The 20744-nt window shown below is 42.4% G+C and overlaps 1 protein-coding gene across 1 annotated transcript in view; it reads right to left on the minus strand.

The window, feature by feature from the left end:
• Positions 1 to 12605: 12605 nt before the first annotated feature.
• The window catches only part of Col22a1 (collagen type XXII alpha 1 chain), a 232623-nt gene continuing 224484 nt past the window's right edge, over positions 12606 to 20744 (minus strand). The window contains exons 61-64 of the mRNA XM_021217030.1: positions 20443 to 20509; positions 18393 to 18575; positions 16025 to 16102; positions 12606 to 13647 (exon numbers count right to left, since the gene is read on the minus strand). Of these exons, the coding sequence (XP_021072689.1) occupies positions 13460 to 13647; positions 16025 to 16102; positions 18393 to 18575; positions 20443 to 20509 (516 nt within the window). The 3' untranslated portion in view covers positions 12606 to 13459. The remainder of the gene's footprint in view (positions 13648 to 16024; positions 16103 to 18392; positions 18576 to 20442; positions 20510 to 20744) is intronic.

Here is a 20744-nt window from a genome sequence, read left to right on the forward strand (position 1 = left end):
GAGGAGGAGGAGGAGGAGGAGGAGGAGGAGGAGGAGGAACATATTTGCCCAATGAAGGAAAACATGAAGAGTGGGAATGTTCAGGGCTGCAAAGAAGTGTGATTTCGAGTCTTCAGGAATAATATAGATGGAAGACAGGCACACAGAATAGATAATCCACTGTCACATAGTATTTTTAGTAGGGAAGTAACTCTACCTAAACATTCAAAACGCTTTAATGATTTCATTTGCATTCATGACGCCTCAAAGAAAGCTTCTGGCCAAAGCAAGTATGCAAATGATTTTCCCAAGAATTGATTTAGGAGGCTGAGATAGGCAGGCACCTGCACCATGGGTAGGGATGTTGTCAGAATTTACCCAAGTGTAACAAATGTCTGTGAGGGTGGTAAAGAGGACGAAGTGTAGAGCTATACTTGAGGAACGCCATATGGCCTAAAACTGAACTAAAGGGTCCCTAGGGTTGAGCATGAGAAAGTTCCTCATGTTCTACGTATATGTAGCCATTGAATAAATGCTTTTCTCTATGTCAGAGGACAGAGAATGTCAAGTTTCCAGTTACAGTTCCAAATCTGATTCCTCATGTATAATGGGACCTCATTCAACCTCTGTAATAGAAAATATCTTCTGGCTTTGTCATATTTCTTACCCTTCTTGTTTCCTTGAACTCTTGGCGGGTCCAGGATGGGGGATGGTCTCCAGTATCCTATCTGCCTCTGCTTTTCTGGTTTCTTCTCCAACCCGGACCATGCAACAGATATCCTACTAGTGTTCCTAGACTAGCGCCTCTGGATAAAAAGGATGCTGAGCAACTTTCTGTGACTAATTTGCTTGCTTACACTGAAGAAAGGGATGTATCCCAAGCTGAAGCACATAATTATAGGTCAAGTTTATAAACATATGCTATAAAAATGCACTTGTCTCCCACTCACACTCATGTGAAAGTTCAATTGGCCTATATATACAAGCAGACAGAAGGAGCAGGTAATTGCCTTTCTCAAATGAACTGAATAGGTTACAATGAGAAACTGAGAGAAGATAAAAAAAAAATATTAACCGTGATTCATGCCTCAAATTGCAGGTGGGATGAGTAGATCTTGAGCATCTTGATTAGATTTTAATCTTGTTTGAGCAGCAGCAGATCAAGTTAATGTTTGCTCAGTGCAATAACAGAACATGGATTGACACACAGGTAAATTACGCTATTTATCTTCTTCCAAACTCTCTGAACTGGGGAACTGTGATTATACAGTGCTGGATAAGAGTGGGACAAAAGTTACATGGATGAGAGAGAAGAGCAAAAAGTTCTCAATAGATTGGATTGGCAAAGAGCCTAAGAGACTTGTTCTTGTAGAAGGAAGTGTGGTGGGTGTCTTGGCATACTCTCATCCAGGAAACCCCAAGGCTGTCTGGGTTAAGGCATCTCTCCTGCTCCATCATTTTTTCCCACATTCTGGTCTCTTCCTATGCAATGCAGTCTTGCTCCTGATTTAAGTAAGTCTGCTAGCTTCCCCTTTACTTAAAAACCAATCACTGAAATCATTAAGGGGCCGAGTAGTTTAAAATAAAAGGACATACATTTTATAAGATGCCATGAATTTGGAAGATAACAAGGGGGCTGCTATGGGATGCCTTGGAGGGAGGAAAGGGAAGGGGAAAACAATACATTTATAATCTGACAAGTAAAGGAGATAATATATATGTACACTTGATATCTTGTATGGAATTTAGATAACGACAAAATAATATGATTATTTGAGGCTCTGTTTTTAAAATTATTTTATTTATTTATATTCCAGCCACTGCCCCCAGGTCTCCCCTCCTACAATTCCTCACCCCTACTCCTCTTCCCCCTTGCCTGAGAGGGTGCTCCCTCCAACAGGCTTCACCCTTCCCTGGGGCCTCAAGTCACTCAAGGATTAGGCACATCTTCTTCCACTGAGGCCAGACCAGGCAGTCTTCTACTAATCTATGTGCCAGGAGCCTTGGACCAGCCTATGGATGCTGCCTGGTTGGTGGCTCAGTCTTTGGGAACCCCCTGGGATCTGGATTAGTTGAGACTGCTGGTCTTCCTATGGGGTCACCCTCCATTTTAGCTTCTTTAATCCTTTCTCTAACTGAACCAGAGGGGTGCCTGACTCCTGATGGGTTTCAGTATTTGCATCTCTCTCATCTAGCTGCTAGTAGAGCCTTTCAGAGGATAGCCACGCTGGCCTCTCTGGTCTTTAGTCTCTTCTCCATTTATATTTATTTTTATTTTATTAGATATTTTCTTTATTTACATTTCAAATGTTATCCCCCCTTCCTGGTCTCCCTCCGAAATCTCCCTCCCCTTATCCCCTCCCCCTTATCCCTGCTCACCAACCTACCCATTCCCACTTCCTGGCCCTGCCATTCCCCTATACTGGGGCATAGAACCTTCACAGGACCAAGGGCCTCTCCTCCCATTGATGACCAACTTAGGCCATCCTCTGCTACATATGCAGCTGGAGCCATGGGTCCCATCGTGTGTTTTATTTGGTTGGTAGTTTAGTACCTGGGAGCTCTGGGGGTACTGGTTAGTTCATATTGTTGCTCCTCCTATGGAGCGGTAAACCCTTTCAACTCCTTGGGTCCTTTCTCTAGCTCCCTGTGGACCCTGTGCTCAGTCCAGTGGATGACTGTGAGCATCTCCTTCTGTATTTGTCAGGCGCCAGGAGAGCCTCTCAGGGGACAGCTATATCAGGCTCCTTCCAGCAAGCTCTAGTTAGCATCTACACTAGTGTCTGGGTTTGGTGGTTGTATATGGGATGGATCCACAGGTGGGACAGTCTCCAGATGGCCTTTTCTTCAGTCTCTGCTCCACACTTTTTCTCTGTAATGCCTTCAGGGGTATTTTGTTCCCCTTTCTAAGAAAGACCAAAGTATCCACACTTTGGTCTTTCTTCTTCTTGAGTCTCATGTGTTTTGCATATTGTATCTTGGGTGTTCCAAGTTTCTGGGCTAATATCCACTTATCATTAACTGCATATCATGTGTGTTCATTTGTGATTGGGTTACCTCACTCAGGATGATATCCTCCAGATCCATCCATTTGCATAAGAATTTTATAAATTTATTTTTTTAAAGTTAAGTAGCTTCTCCATTGTGTAAATGTACCATATTTTCTGTACCCATTCCTCTGTTGAGGGACATCTGAGTTCTTTCCAGCTTCTGGATATTATAAATAAGGCTGCTATAAACATAGTGGAGCATGTATCCTTATTACTTTTTGGAGCGTCTTCTGGGTATATGCCCAGGAGTGGTATTTCTGGGTCCTCTGGGAAGTACTATGTCCAATCTTCTGAGGAAGATATCCAGAGTGTTTGTATTCTTCAGTTGAGAGTTCTTTGTTTAGCTCTGTATCCCATTTTTAATAGGGTTTTGGTTTCTCTGGAGTCTAAATTCTTGAGTTCTTTGTATATATTGGATATTAGCCCTCTATCAAATGTAGAATTGGTAAAGCTTTTCCCAATCTGTTGGTTGCCTTTTTGTTTTATTGACAGTATCCTTTGCCTTACAGAAGCTTTGCAATTGTATCAGGTCCCATTTGTCCATTCTTGATCTTACAGCACAAGCCACTGCTGTTCTGTTCAGGAATTTTTCCCCTGTGCCTATATCCTCGAGGTTCTTCCCTACTTTCTCCTCTATAAGTTTAAGTGTATCTGGTTTAATGTGGAGGACCTTGATCCACTTGGACTTCAGCTTTGAGTACTTAAAGTCCTAGCCAGAGCAATTAGACAACAAAAGCAGATCAAAGTGATCCAAATCGGAAAGGAAGAAGTCAAAATATCACTATTTGCAGATGATATGATAGTATACTTAAGTGATCACAAAAATCCCACCAGAGAACCCTTAAACCTGATAAACAACTTCAGCAAAGTAGTTGGATATAAAAATAACTCAAATAAATTAGTGGCTTTCCTCTACAAAAAGGATAAACAGGCCAAGAAAGAAATTAGGGAAACAACACCCTTCACAATAGTCACAAATAATACTTTGGTGTGACTCTAACTAAACAAGTGAAACATCTGTATGAGAAGAATTTTAAGTCTCTGATGCACGAAATTGAAGATCTCAGAAGATGGAAAGATCTCCCAGGCTCATGGATTGGCAAGATTAATATAGTTAAAAATGGCCATCTTGCCAAAAGTAATATACAGATTCATTGTAATCCCCATCAAAATCCCAACCCAATTCTTCACAGAGTTAGAAAGAACAATTTGCAAATTCATCTGGAATAACAAAAAAACCTAGGATAGCAAAAACTATTCTCAACAATAAAAGAACTTCTGGAGGAATCACCACCCCTGACTTCAAGCTGTACTACAGAGCAATTGTGATTAAAAACAACAAAACAACAACAACAACAACAAAAATAACTGCATGGTACTGGTACAGTGACAGGCAGGTAGATCAAAGGAATAGAACTGAAGACCCAGAAATGAACCCACACACCTATCGTCACTTGATCTTTGACAAAGGAGCTAAAACCATCCAGTGGAAAAAAGACAGCATTTTCAACAAATGGTGCTGGCTCAACTGTCAGTTAGCATGTAGAAGAATGCAAATCGATCCATTCTTATCTCTCTTCTCCGTTTTTGTTCCTGAAGTTCTTTTAGAGAGAAAAAAAAATAAAGACATGAAATCTCCAAGTAACTTCAGTTTACATTTCCTTGATAGAAGTATAGTGAACCTTTTTTAGAATGCTTCTCAGCCACTTGACTTTCATCTTTGAGAACTGTCTGTTTAGTTCCACACTGAATTTCTTAATTGGGTTGTGTGCTGTCTGGATGTTTAGTCTCTTTATTTATTTACTTGTATATCCTAGCTACTGGCACCTGTCAGATGTAGCTGGTAAACTTTTTTTTTTCTTCCATTCTGTAGATTCAGAAAGACAAATCAAATGTCACATATTTTCTGGGCTGGTGAGATGGCTCAGTGGGTAAGAGCACCCGACTGCTCTTCAGAAGGTCCAGAGTTCAAATCCCAGCAACCACATGGTGGCTCACAACCATCCATAACGAGATCTGACTCCCTCTTCTGGAGTGTCTGAAGACAGCTACAGTGTACTTACATATAATAAATAAATAAAATCTTTTTTAAAAAGTCACATATTTTCTTTCATTTGTGGATGTTAGCTTGGAATCTTCAGATATGTGTGTTCCATTTGGAATGCTGATAGACACCAGGAAAATCCTAAAGGATCATGGAAGAGGATTTCAAGGGAGAGGGAATAGAAGATTGTGCTATAAATTGTTAAAGGAAAATAATGTAACAAGAAAGGATTAAATGGAGTAGGGAATGTGAGGGTAGGTAGAGAAGGAATATAGAAAAGAACAGCTAATATTAAAGACAATTAGAATGTCTTATGGAAGCATAGTATTGCAGAAGCTTCTTAAAAAGAACCTGATAATAAAATCCATTGTGGAAGATCCTCCATACTCGGTGTATAGAACATGAAGAACTCAATGAAGTAATCACCTGGAAGCTTCACCAGGTAGTTAGCTAGTTTTTATAGTGGTGGAAGTCTATACACACTACCAGATAAGAAAGTAACTGCAGGCCTTACTCAAATGTGAACATTTCAAGCTATACCACCAACCTGGCAAGACATGCCCACTGGTGCAAAAGTGAGTGAAATGTCGCAGAAGTAACAACCACTTTTTTTTATTGAATTTAAAGCCCACTATTACAAGTTAAAGTTCATACGTGGCACCAATACTGACTTCAAGATCCTGTAACTAGGAAAACCTATAAGCTCTCTCCTGCTAAATGGGAACAGTATTAAACTGACTTTTAATGCCATCATTACAAACATGGGAGAGTGCCTCTCTCAACCTTCATAAGAAAAGCTTCTTTATCAGCAGGTGATGATGAACCCAGAGACTCGGGACAGTACAAGAAGCAGAGAATAAGACTACACAATGCTCAACCCTGAACAGGACATCTACTATCAAAGATCCTTACACCAAGGATCAGGGTACTTTGTGAAAGAGGGGACAGGAAGATGGTAAGAGAAGAGGTCATTGATGGCTACAAGGAACATAGTTTTCTGGGCATAGTAGGGTAGTTATGAACTCAGACATTTTGACAATATACACAAGACCCATGAAAACTCAAGACAGACAAAATCTCAGTATGAAGAGAAGAGGTGGGCAGAAAAGTCTACCCCTAGTTAAAGAGCTATTAGCAATTGATAGCTTCTGAAAGAGGAGAGGCAATATTTTTAAGGATATAGCCCTGGTGTGTTGACCACAACTCTAGTAAATGGCCACATATTCAAAAGTATATGAACAACACCAATTATACTTGACAACTAGAAGAAAAGAAGAAAAAGGAGGAGGAGGAGGAGGAGGAGGAGGAGGAGACAAAATGTTGCCTGGGTATGGAACGTAAATGAGGTGTTTGGAGAGGAGATATATGTGATCAAAATACTTCTATGCTCATGGGATAGTCACACCTACAGTTAGGAAAGGACTTTCTTCCTCAATTAATCTCTGGAGTCTCTCTCACATACATACCCAGGGTGTTGTGTCCTAGGTGACATTTAGTGTCACATTGACACTAAAAACGCAAGCTTCACAGGGTACAGGTTGAACATCCCTCCTGAATCCTACCATCTTTCCTCTTCAAAGCTCAACGAACTTAAACTTGGGACCTCCATGTTATTTGCCTCTAAGGCTCCTACAGCTAACCATAATCCAGGCAGTTGTTGGTCAACTGCTGATCCTATGGTCTCAGAAAGCAGCAACTCAAGGGACAAAGCAGACAGCAAAAGGCTGTCAGTAATGGTAAACACTAGAGATATACATTGAGCGCATTGCTGAGGCAGCTCAGCTGGCAGCTATAGGCTGGGTAGAGAGAGAAGGTTCCATTGGGTCTAGAAAGAATGCACTGCAAGCTGGTTCTCCCTCTGAGGCACTCTCATTTCATGCAGATCCTTCAGTTGAAGCATCTCCAAGGTATCCCTATGAGATCTCTTGAGCCAGGGACTGTGCAAATACAGGAAGGAGTTCCTTTACATGCTAGACTGTTGCCATCTTGGGCATCCACTCCTCTTTCTGGGCCTCATCCTCCTGTCTGTGCTCTAGTACTGGGGAAGGCACCAGCTTCAGAGCCCTCTGTACTTTTCTGATGCCCTAGTCTCTTTCTCTACTTGGAAAGCTGACCAACTTCTCAGGGAAACCTTTCTGTTAACCCAGCCAAGTTGGTGGATGGAGAATGAGACGGGGTGGGGCAGTTTGTTTTTCTTGTTAAGTGTGCTGCCTCTGACTAGACACTCCACCCCATAGAGGCATTTATTAAAAGCGAGATAGAACTATAAGTGCATCACAGATCTTTTAAAAAAATACTAGGAACAAGATTTTAAATGAATAAATAATAAATGAAAGCTTTTAAAAAAATTCTAAATCAATGTCGAAAAATCCACAGAGAATAAATTATTACACTCAAAATAAGGACAGATTGGTGTTTTTTTTTAAACTTATTCCTCTGCTTCAGGCAAAAAATATGGCTTGACAGAGCTGTTTATTGATCTTGTCTTGATATATAATGCTGTCTTTCATATTATTAACTCCCTATAAGCCTCACCGAAAACCTCTGGGACTAGGCTTACTTACAAGCAGAGATGTCATATAACTTTGCCTGATGGCTACCAACTGCTGGCCAGTTTCCTCTGATATCCTTCTTCACAAATGCATGTTCTTGCCAGTGGTGCTAGCCTAAGGATGCTGACAGGCTCTGAGTGGGCAGTGAAGAGAAGACGACAGTCTCCCTCATCATAGTTAGGTTTGCATTTTAATATATGATAGGAAAACATTAGCATATTCAATTATGAATTTATAACAACTTGGTTCTGTTGTGTTCCCTGTTGCTGTGGCCTAACCAAATCAACTTACAGAGAAAGGATTCATTTGTCTCAGTATTCAGTGTCACAGGGCGTTGTTGTATGAATGTCAAGGCATCAGGAGCCAGACTCAGATACATATACACCAGTCAAGAGCAGAGAACAAGGAGGTAACTCATGCATTCTTTTCTGCTTCTAGTTTTTTCCCCTTTGTAAAATTCAAGACCCTCAAATCTATGGAATGGTATCCTACACAAGTGGACTGGCCCTCCCACACCAATTAAAGGAATTAAAGTAATCTTTCATATTCTGAGTTCCTTCTCACGGGTGGTTCTACTCTGTGCCATGCTGACAATTAGAACTAAGCATTATAGTATTACTACTTATAAAGAAGCAAAAATTAATTAAGGTATAAGAAATGCACTGAATTAAGTAGAGAGATAAACTCTTGGATAGGGCAGCGAAGGTGGGTTCAAGGCCACTTCTTCACTACTACCTTCAGGAAATCACATCCCCCTTCTGAGCCTTGGTTGTTCCTGCTGTGGAGTGGTTCTAGGAAGCCAGGGAGTCTAGACATTTTGACCTCATAAAGTCATTACTAATACCTTACAAGGGCTCATGATTACTCTGGTATCAGAGCAGACTGGCCATGTGTGTCACCTCAGGTTTCTACTATGTTTTTCTTATCTCTACTTGGATCATGAGTGCCCCAGGCTGTCACCACCAGTCCTGACCCTCCTCCAGACATCTAAGAAGACATGGTTAACAAAACCTAACCCCAAAGGACTTGGCCTTCCTAATCTGTACCCTAATTCCAACCCACGTGTCTTCGTGGGAGGAGTTGGACCTCTGATCTCTGACCTCCGACCTTCCACCTGTTCCTTTGGCTTGTCAGATCACAGCATCTCCAGCTCTCCACTGAGTTATCTCCTGCTTTAGAGCTCTGTGGAGAACCTGGAGTTCTGCCATCTTAAGGGAACGGGAGAAAGTGCATATGGGTTCTATCTTGACCCTGCTACATTCCCGCTGCTGGGCCTTGTACAGGATACTTTGCCTCTCACAGTTCTTGTGTGGATCATGTTTCCCATGAAGGTGGCTTACAGAACTCCTTCTAAGCTCCTGACACCAGGAGCACGTGAAATAAAGTCTACTCGGTTTCTTATCCATCACCCACCATTTGGAAGACCACTCATAATGACCTCTCCTCTCCACATCCTACTCCGTCTAGAACCTGTTCCATCTGCGTTTCTCTTGATACTTGTCTCGAACACTGTGACTTGTACCCATGTTATCCCATTCCTTGATATAATTTCCATGGGCTATGGCATTATCTACAGATTGTATCTATCCTGTAGTTTTCTCTAGGCCTGAAAGCGCCTGCTGTCTCTGAAGGACCCTTCTAGCAAGGGCTATGTTCTTCCTGTTAAAAGGCCATCATGGATGCCAGCTGAAAGCCACTATCCTGTCACTATGCTCATCCACCCATTCTCTAACTCTCCTCTCAGGTTCTAATGCAGCTGCCAAGCTTGACAATAGACCCTGGAGACAGAGCATCATAGGTCCTCATGTACCAGAAATGTTCCTTTTCCTTATCAATCTTTCTTTCCCCAATCTTAGGACTATAATATGTGAAGAAACTGACGCAATCACTCACTAAGAACATATGAGTATGTCCATAAGTAGCAGGAGAGATCTGGTATAGACGAGGTTGGTGAGGCATCATCCTTTGGTTTCTCTGAACGTTTTCAGGCCACTGACGACTTGTGGACGATCTTGGTCCTCATCTCGCACATCTCAGAGAGATCTGGGACTTTAAATGGCTTCACTAGCTTGCCATCTATAATTTTATACATTATGACATACTTAGCTCCTACACAATACTGATGATAGGAGGACCCTGAGATGGATCTTCACAATGGGTAAGAGAGAAAGCAAGGAAGCAACAATGGCTCTGAAGCCACATCTCCAGCTACGTTAATGAACAGCTACAAGTACACCCAGTTAGACCAGGCAGCTCCTTAACTGTGCAGCATTTCCGAGACACATTTCCCAAGCCCTCTACATACAACTGGATGAGCTCCAGTGCTCTTTAAAAATACCTGGCAGAAAGCCTCCAGAGTCCCAGCCTTGGGATGCAGATTGTAGGTCCAGAGGATGCTGATGCTCCTACAGCTTGCATCATGGATTGGGGAAGACCTGGATGCTGGACACCTGACTTTAGTATGTCCAAGTATGAGTCATTTTAGTCTTCAAAACCAGAGGAAACCTCAGTCTCATGGTAAGGACCACCATTTATACTTTAAATGTGACACATTTGGTTTTATTGTCTCACCTGTGATTCCTCTGAGACAGGAAAAGGACTCCTAGTTCTGCAGCAATCCAGGTCTCGGGAATGATCAAGCTTTCAAAAAATAGATGTAAGCTATTATATGCAATAAAATACAATATGAAAAACAGGTTTTTTTTTTAAATGACAAAATTGTATGAACAGTCAACTTGCTAAAGAAAACATAACACATGAGAATGGACAAAGATCCTTGCCCCTCTCTGTCATCAGGGAACTGCTAAAGAAAAGAAGCAGAATACATAAGAGCAAAGATGCAAAATGCTGACCACACAAAATGGGAACAAGAACACTCCTTCATATTTAATGAATGGATGATTACGGGAGTTTTATTCATAAGTATTACAAATTGGACTCAACAAAGACGGCAGCCAGTAGAAGAGTTGATATGAAATCTATGGCAACTCTAATCAATGGAATATTATTCAGTAATAAAGATAAATGAGTCACCTAGTCACAAAAGTCATAGAAGAATGTTAAGTGTATATTTCTAAGCAAAAGAAGGTAGTTTGAAAAGGCTTAAATCTATAGGACCCTAATTAAGACATTCTGGAAAAAGAAAAACCATAGGAAGGGTATAAAAACCGTCATTATTGGGGTTAGGGAGGAGATAGGAATGATTTGGTAGAGTACAACAGGTTTTTCAGACAATGAAGCTTCTCTGTGAACCTACACTGGTGGGTAAATGTCACTGTATTTCAGACCAAACCCAGAATATAAGAATGAACCAGAATATAAGGTGTGAGTTCCAGTTACTAACAGTCTAGGTCCATCAACTGTAGCACATATAAATTCTACAATGCAGTTTTTATAGGGGGACTAGGAATACATAGGAAATTTTACTTTCTCCTTAATTTTTTGGTGGATTAAAAACTCCCCTAAATATATTTCTTTTAGCAATAACATAAAATAAAATAAAAATATATGTTAAATGGTGCCATGTTTTGTCAGGGTAAATATTTTATCCCCAAATTCTTGGAATTCACACACACACACACACACACACACACACACACACACACACACATACACACACACACAGACACACACACACACACACACACACTACATGTACTCTTGCTCTGGGTCATGATCACTGGAAGAGAGTTCTTGCTATTCCTTCAAACAAAAATATTACATTACTTTGGCATCTTACATTGTGTTGAAGACAACTGAGCTGGTAGATATCAAAGAGGCTCCAGAGAAAACCTCTCCTGCATAGATGTATGCTGCCTACCTCAACCCAACCAAATCAACTTTTCTGCGTCAGTACCAACTCGCCTAATAGATGGAATAGATCTTGGATCTTAATTTAAAATCACTAAAGTACTATTTCTCTTCCTAATCAATCTTTAAGCCTTCTTTGGATGCTTATATTTCTGGTTCCTAAACCAATTCGAAGTGTCTAAATCAAGAGGTACAATAGTGTAGCTTAGTGAACTAATGCTGTTTAAGTTTGTGAGGAACTGGTCACTCGGATGAGTGGACATGTGTGTTGGTTAATTTTATGTCCATTTGACACAAGATAGAGTCGTTTGAGAAGAGGGAATCTCAAGTGAGAAAATTTCCCCATAAGACTGGCCTGTAGCCATTGTGTAGTGCAATTTCTTGATTAATAATTGATGTGGGTGAGTCCAGCTCCTTGGGCGTGGTCCCCTCCTTGGGCACACGAATAAGAAAACAGTTTGAGCAAGGCATAGAGAGCAAGCCTGTAAGCAGCATTCCTCCGTGCTTCGACTTCAGCTCCTGCCTCCAGGTCCTTGCTTTGAGTTCCCTCCGTGACTGAGTGTGAACTGAGAGTTGTAAGCTGAATTAAACCCTTTTCTCCACAACTTGCCTTTGGTCAAGGTGTTTTATCACAGCAATTGAAACCCTAAGTAAAGCACCTTATGAATGTGCTTCATGGACAGCTTCATCAGTCCATCCATCAATCAGTGTCTTCAGTCAAGTGGAGAACATCAACAAGGGTAATTGGTTCTGACTGCTGGTAAGGATATGCATCCATAGGAATACTCCTACCAAAGTCAACTTTCCAATTTGCAACAGACCCTGCCTGCAGTGGTTCTTGAGCATGCCGAAGGGCTTCTTTCCATATGCCCAAAACATCTGGATACATCCTCAAAGGGCATGGTGATGAACATCTGGAAAGAACAGTTAAGACACAGTATTGCAGTTCAAAGAAGGCTCACCTAGTGCCCAGGAGAGGCTAGAGAACAGAAATGAACACCCAGGAGCAACAGAGAGGGAAATACATTTAATAGTCACCTGTTCGTGGTATGTGTGGAGCGCACACACACACACACACACACACACACACACACACACACACAAAGGCATGACTGATACAGGGTTCCCCATGTACACCAAAGTGAACCACCCACAAGTAAGTAAAGCAAGTGACCATTGAAAACTTTTATTTTGCAACTCACACAATGGAAACCAGCATGAGGAACTCGAAGGGGTTTCAGGCTATGGTTAGAAGCGAAGTCACACTGGGAACTCTTCTTCAGCACCAGCTTGTTCGTAGAGGGCCCCGACACAAGCTACTGCTAATTCCATATGACTTCTTTTGGAGTTCTGGTAGCTTGAAGCACCAAGGATAACCACCACCCCCAATGCCCTGAGGCAGTTCTGAACTCCCAGATGTGCACCTTGTCTCCAGAGGTCAATGAATTCTTCCAGGCTGCAAATTCTTCTTCTTGCTTCAAGTCTCTCCGGAGAGGTGGGGATTTCAAACTTACGTTTCCCTGGGCCATCTTTAGGCACAGCTGAGGAAACAACCTTATGGTCTCCATCCCTTAAAGCTTCCTTTCCAGGAAAGAGGTAAAATCAGCAAGTGCATACATGGTCAAGTGCATAGCACCGAGGGTTCCTCAGATTCAGCTGTCACACTTCAGCCAGTGATGACAGGGGAGCTGAGCCAGGGAACTACTTCCTATCCACCAGGAAGCTCCCTCAAAGCTATTAGCCTTCAAAACAACAGCAAACAAAAACAATAATATTAATGATAACCTGACCGTCTGACAGTATCTGTTGGTTTTAATAACTGTGAGGTCTCTGAGGAAGGGAAAAGACAAGGCAGTCAAGGAGGAAAGAGTAGAAAGAAGGGAAACAGGAAGAAAAGGCGGGAAGTAGGAAGGGGAGAGAATTTGAAAGGAGGATTTGAAATGTTTCAAGGCTTCTGGCTTCCCAACGGGCTCCGAGTTCAAGTTTCAGAAATCCATAGTAGCGTTTTGATGATCTACAATCTTCTATGGGCCCTTCACATTACTTGGCCGGGCAGCAAGGCTGGCAAAATACGCACAGTGGGAGGGGTCACACCGGCCAGGTGGGCCGGGAGGACCAGGAGGGCCAGGATGTCCAGCTGGTCCTGTCTCTCCTTGAGGGCCAGGGCTTCCTGGAAGTCCATCTTTAGCGTATCCAGGTTCCCCAGGTTGGCCTGGCCCAGGAAGCAAAAGAAACAGAAGGCAGTTTACATTTTATATCCAGGAGGGAAACAGCCCTGTCATCTTTGTGTTGTGAACTAAGAGAGATTGTGTACTCAGAGAGATTAGCCTCTGTTGGTGCTCTAGACTGAGAAAGAAAGTCCCATGTATCAGGTAGGACATCACCTTGGCAAGCAGGAGCAGCACCTTCACTGTCTGAGATAGTGAAGAAATCCAGACACCAGGGAGGAGAAATAGACAAGGGCAACTCAAGGCCCTTGGAGTGCAAGCTTTCCACTCACGTCAGATGAGAAAGCCACATGCTATTCTCTCACACAGTCTAATAGACTGGTGTACCTGTTCTTACAGGGACATCTGATGACCATGCAAAATTCAACATTCAAATAGTCTGGAATCTATTATCTTTCCTCAACTTTACTTGTTAAATCTGAACCACATATTTACTTATATTATTCCATTACACAAAGTAAAAAAATACAGCATCAAAGATATACATAACTGGCCATTGAAGAGTCTAAAATTTAGACTGAGAGAATACTATGCATAAAGAAACTGCTTTGCCTACACTTACCAAGTGGCATGTGTAATTCATCTAGCTTCCTCTTTTGCTTGAACAACTGGGAAGCGTTGTGCTAGGTGTGGTAGCCAACTTGGCTACCACGTTCTCCAGGTCACCTTCTCCCTCACTTCTTAGCATGTTATCAAAATATTTCTTAGAATGAAAACAAAAAGTGAACTTTTCCATTGTGAGTGTCTTTAGAACTTTGGAACTCTGCTGATGTTCTGACAAGAGTTACTTAGTGTATAGCCCTGTTTAAAGGAAACCCTTGGTTCCGCTATGCTAATCATCTCTTCCACTGAGATGCACTGCCATTGGTTCCCCGATTCAACCTTGCCAGGTGTAACCTGCAAGATAGTCTACACACACTCTCCTCTAGATGAACTCCATTCTGCTGCTCTATAACTTCTCCTGTTTCAGAGTAGTATTTATATTATGTTTGAAAATCAGCAAGATATAAATAATAATCATGTAACACCATCACCTCTAATAGAAAACCTATCCGACTGTAGCAAATTTGGGAAATCATGACAGGATAAAACTAAAGTTAAATTACAGATAGACCCGATGTTCATAAATGATTCAGAGTAAGAATAAAATTTAGGAGTTAAAATTAAAAGGTAAAAAAAATCCTTAGGGTTGAGAAGGGGGTTTGGTGGTAGAGTATGCATGAGGCCCTAAGTTCAATTTCTAGCACTGCTGCCGAAATACATACATTCATACATACACATACTTAAACACACACACACACACACACACACACTCGATAGTGAGGCAGAATTTGACAATCTAGAGCTGAGAGTTTTGTCACTCTCCCCTTTCCAGTGTGACAACTGCTACCCTCAGGACCTCTTCCAGTACAGCCACCAGGCACAGTGGTTAACTGGTTACCATCTCCCTAGTTATTTCTAAGTTTCAGAAATGAAAGTCCCAAGACCCTGCCACCCCTCAGCTCCAAGAGGGTTGGCCTTTGGCTAAACCTTTGGCTAAGGCTACCTGGGAATATTCTGGGAGATACTAATGAATTAATATGGGATTTAAGAAGATGGCTGTCACTTTGCCTGTGGGGTTCTAACCACTGACAGTGAGTTAAAGTATAGAAGGAAAGTCCTAAGGAGAGATGCATTTCCAACATGCCCAGTCTCATTTAGAATACAACAATCTCTCTTTCCCCATGACGACTTCTCACAATATTTAGTCACTTATTATTTTTAATTGGAACATAATAATTCTGTATATTTCTGGGGCATGATGTGTATTTAATGAACACTTATTTATTTATATTTCATGTATATTCTCTTTTGCTCTCATTTATGTATGTGCACCAAGTACTCACAGTATTGGTGGATACTAGAAAAAGATATTAAATCCCCTGGAACTAGAGTTACAGAAGTTTGTGAGCTGCCAGGGAATTAAACCAGTTCCTCTACAAAAGGTAGATAGTGCTCCTAATCCCTGAGCCAAATATCCAGTCCTACAATGAGATTTTTTAAGGGGGACATGAGTACAATATGCAATGAACAAATTGGAGAAACTTGCTTCTGAATTGTCCCAAATATTTATCATACCTTTACATAGGAATCATCTATGTACTTTTTTCTGGTCATTTTGGAATAGTAAATAAGTCACTGGGACTTTCAACTTAGAAGGTGTGCTTCATGGGCTTGAGAAATATTCCATTAAACAATTAATTCTCTATTTCTCCTTAGAGTGGCCCAGGTCCTCCTCTCTTCCCACAAGCAAGAGTACCACTGTGTGCCCCTGTCTCCATGGTTGATGTTCACCCAGCCTGAGACCCTGATCCTTCATACCTGGTATTCCGGGGGGACCCATCTCTCCTCGGAGACCAACTCCAGGTGTGCCAGGGTCACCTTTGGCTCCTCTTTCACCTGGTGGGAAGAAGATGCATCTTGAGTGGCATAGAGTCTTGGTGAGGGCAGAGACAGAGAGTCTCATACCACAGGATACCATGTGTCACTGATACAACCCAATATCACTGAAACAGTGCATTGGCACCAGCCTGTTCAAACATACTCTTTATGGAGTTACCCTCCCCCCACATGCATACACATACCCTCTAGCATATTTTCAGACTCGGAATATATGAAAACAAAAAGTAAACAAATGCTTACTTCTGAACACGTTCTCAGATACATACCTTTATACATATACAAACACCCAAACACCTATTGATGCAATACATTTACACATTCACACACATAGAAGCAAATACAAAGTGTACAGTTATACATTCACTAAACCATGGGTAACCAAATTCACATAGCCACAACTCACACACATTACAAGCCTGCTTGTCTGACATGATTACTGGTGTACATGTCTCTGCACTCAAAGCTTCTCATCTGAACCTTCATCAAGAAGAGATTGGGTTGATAAATAAATGAATTCATCCTAATAAGGGATGTGGTAACATACCATAATGGGACTTAGCTCTGATCTAAGGAATACTGAAATCTAGTAAGACGATGGAACAGTACAAGGAACACTCCAAAAGGGACAGATGATAAATACCATCCTAAGAATAAAAAAAAAAAAAATTGACACATATATGACATACAGTGTCAAGGAAAGAAAGAAGGGGGGGGGGAGATCAGGTTCTCTGGAGGGATATATGGACCATATCTGAGTTAAGAGCTTCCAGTTTTGACTTAACTGGGACTACCACTATCAATAATATCATGGTCAATACTATTACTTCCACCACTAGTATGATTGCCACAGATAATACCAATTCTATCACCAACGTTATCTCTACCAATGGAAGTATTGGCATGTTAAGGACAGAAAGAAGAGTCCCAACCAAGGACACTGAAATCTCTCTTTCAAATTACTTTACTAGGAATTAATATATTTTATTACGTTATTTCCAAAGTATTGCCTGGATATAACATTTGTGTGTGTGTGTGTGTGTGTGTGTGTGTGTGTGTGTGTGTGTGTGTAAAATCTAAATTTAAACCGGATATATAACATTTTTGTGTGTGTGTGCGCGTGTGTGTGTGTGTGTGTGTGTGTGTGTGTGTGTAAAATCTAAATTTAAACCGGATGGCTCATTAGTTTTTAGAACACTAATCTTATTTTGAGTGTGTGTGTGGTGTTTTGGGGGGTTCTGTACTTATTGATTTATATTGTATGTGTATGACTGTTTCACCTGCATATATGCATGTATAGCATATATGTGCCTGGAAACCGGGGAAGGGAAGGAGAGAGCATAGGATAACCTGGAACTGCAGTTGTGAGCAGTCATGTTGGTGCTGGGAACTGAACCCTGGTCCTCTCCAAGAGCAGCAAGAACTCTTAATCACAAAGCAGTTCCTCTCCAACTCCTCACCTTCACTGTTCTGCTAGACTTGGTCAGTACTCTGCCACAGTCCAATATAGTTTATAAAGTACATTTCCTATGGACATGTATTGTGTGTAACTTGTTTTATGGATGAATACAGATAGTCAGGAACACACAAATTTAACCCACCCACCCACCCCCCTTTAAACAGAAGAAATACCACAGGGCATAGATGTCTAAGGATATACCAGATCCAAAGAAGAATTGTTAGGTTCATCTGATTCCCTAGCTTAAAATCACCAAAACGAACCCACAAGTCCACCCACCAGGAAGAAGTGGTCCACAGGATTGGAAGTTTGGAGTCTGCTCCTCTATCTCTGCTTCATGTCTGCTTTCTGACCTGCTTGCCACTGTGCTACCTGGGGCAGGCTCTTCCACTTGAAGAGGACCTCTAATACTCAGATAGGTTACCCACCCAAAGAGCCAAACAGTTAGTGGCCATTTTTAGCTCAAAACCATTTGGCTGGATTTTAAAGCTAGCATTTAATATCCATTGCCTGGAGATTAAGTGGTATATCACTCCATCGGTTCCAAACTGGGGGGGGGGGGAAGAAAACATTTGCATCGCCCCTGTAAGTTGAACAAGGGAGATGGAGAGAAAACAAGAAGAGGGGACAGGTTCAGTTTTCCTAACATAATTTCTCAAAACTGTCAAGTAAGAAAATCTTGAATGTATAAAAAAAAATCACACATTGCCAAAATTCAGTGTGGCTGGGCTGATGGAAATGAAAACAAGATGAATAATGCAGGGTCTGCCAGGTGTACATCCCACACCTGAGTCCCGACTCAGCACAGTTTCAGAGATGCTGTCTGCTCACCTTTGGGGCCCATTGGTCCAGAGGGTCCTTCCAGACCGCCTTGGCCAGGACGGCCTGGCTCACCCACGGGGCCTGCCCGGCCAGGCAGCCCATCTTTTCCAGGGGGTCCAGGGGGCCCAGGTCGGCCTTGAGAGGACTTCATGTGTGCTGAAGGCATCTGGGCCAGGAGGTAGGCGAGTTTGGCTATGGAATGGGAAGAAGAGAGAAGCTCTTGAGGAATGGAGAGAGGATGGGCTGAGGGACATACTGGCAGCTCACTGCAAGCAAAAACAACTGGAGATGAAGACAAGGAATAGCTCCGGTATATACACTTCTGACTGCGTGGATGTCTACAGCAGCAGCAGCAGCAGCAGCAGCAGAGATGAAGTAGTAATATTAACAATGCAGGTGGAGCAGTACTGCTGTTTGTGATGGTGGCAGCAGTAATAGAAGTGGCTGTAACTGCCAGTTGGAGAAACTGAAGCCTGGGATGTTTAAGTGGCTTACAAAAAAAAAAAAAAAAAAAAGCTATTTCATGACTTTTATCTTCTGAATCAAGTTCCATCAACAACCAAAGATCCAAATAAGCTGTTCATTGGAGATGCTTGCACATCTGTGATACAAGCATTATAGAATCTATTTAAAAACCAGAGCTCCAACTGTGGGTGGGCTCACTTTCATGCTGGATACTGGATCCAGTGCTTTCCTACTGGCTACCAAGAGCCACTTAAGTCTGTGTAGCCAGAGAGCATTGGATAGAAATGCCTATCCAATGAGTGGAGTGACTGGGATAAACACTAACATTTTGGTTGGTAAGAAGTAAAGAAGAGGTGGGATTTCTGACTGCCTCATTGACTCCTTTGCCATTGCTCCTTCACAAGACCCAGAGGTCTGTGGGTGCTACGTAAGTGACCTTGGAAATTTGTTGAACTTGTCTGGGTCTTTGATTGTCTTACCTTTGCTGGAAGTCGATATTTCCTCCTCAAAGGCTGCTTGAAATGGATTTATTCCAACAGATGTTCCCAGACCCCTTAAAAACTAGTGGTTGACACTCAACCAGGGCAGAAGCCAGTCCATCACTGACAAGTCTAACATTCAAGAGGTAGAACTTGGAACTCTCACACACAAGTTCTCAGACTTGCCTGGTCCAGTAGGGCTTACAACATTTCTAGTCCATCCCTGCCTTCCCTCACCTCTTCTTCATTCAGAGCCCATACATATTGACCTAGATTCCAGAGGGGCAGGGTAAAGGGGCACTTTGCTTCTACATCCTCATATTCAGTGCAGTCTGAATGTGTGAGACACACAATACTGGGACATGGGACATGGGACTGGAAGCACTGTTAGGATCCACCTCTTTCATATCACAGGTTTGTGAGCATTTTTTTCTAAGCTTTTATCACAGGGGAAATGGGAAGAGTGACTGCTAACCAGACCATGGTAATATAGTGCACAGACAATAAGGCTGTAAATGCCAGACTTATACTTCAGTAGCCCAGCCTCCCTGTTCCTTATTAACCTCCCAGTAACCATGCTGTCTCCCATGGCCATTACTAGGCTGTCATTGGGCATGCTCAAGCTCTGAGAGCCCTCCCAAGACAGGAAACCCTGTACTGCTGTGAATGCTGTCACCATTTCTGCTTCCCACTCCATAGTCTGCCTTAGAGCTGTCTGAAGCAGTGCCAACTGTCCTCTTTCAGTGCCCTATGTGCCAGAAGGAAATTACAGATGTCTTCTGAGGATACTGCAGTCATCTCGTCTGTCTCCCGACTTACCTCTTCCTCTGAAGTTCAGTGAGGCCCCCTGAACACCTTCCCAGAACACTGATTAATCATGCACATGGTTGAATGCACAGAAAGTGCAGGTGATCACTACACAGCAGATGGTGGTATCTGGTGTCATCCTTCACTAGAGTCACTGTCACTAGAGGTGACGAGGAAGAAGCTGAGAGGGGATCTGGAGTGTAAAGTTGGGCCCTCAAGTTTGCTACTCAAGCTTGCTGCTCCACATGCACCTGTCCCAGCTCACTGGGGATCTTACCCTGGAGCTGCAATCAAGTCCAGCTACTCACCTTCTAGCTGTTTCCCAAGTTCTTCCTGAATGAGGCGCCGTAAGGTATCGATGGATGGAGACTCTCCCTAGGAGGGAGGTAAGCAGTTACTCATCCTCCCAGTAACTCTCTTCCTCTTCCTCCTCCTCCCCTTCCCCCTCCCCCCTCCTCCTCCTCCTCCTCCTGGAAGGTCCCAGTGTCACTCCCCAAATCAAGAAGCTTGTGAGCAGCACAGACAGGGGCAATCACATCCTCTTGACTATCTCATGGCACATCTACAGCACATTCCCCTTTTCTTTGCTATTCAGAGCATGCCATTAGAA

Source organism: Mus pahari, chromosome 17, assembly GCF_900095145.1.
Source record: "Mus pahari chromosome 17, PAHARI_EIJ_v1.1, whole genome shotgun sequence".
NCBI lineage: Eukaryota > Metazoa > Chordata > Mammalia > Rodentia > Muridae > Mus > Mus pahari.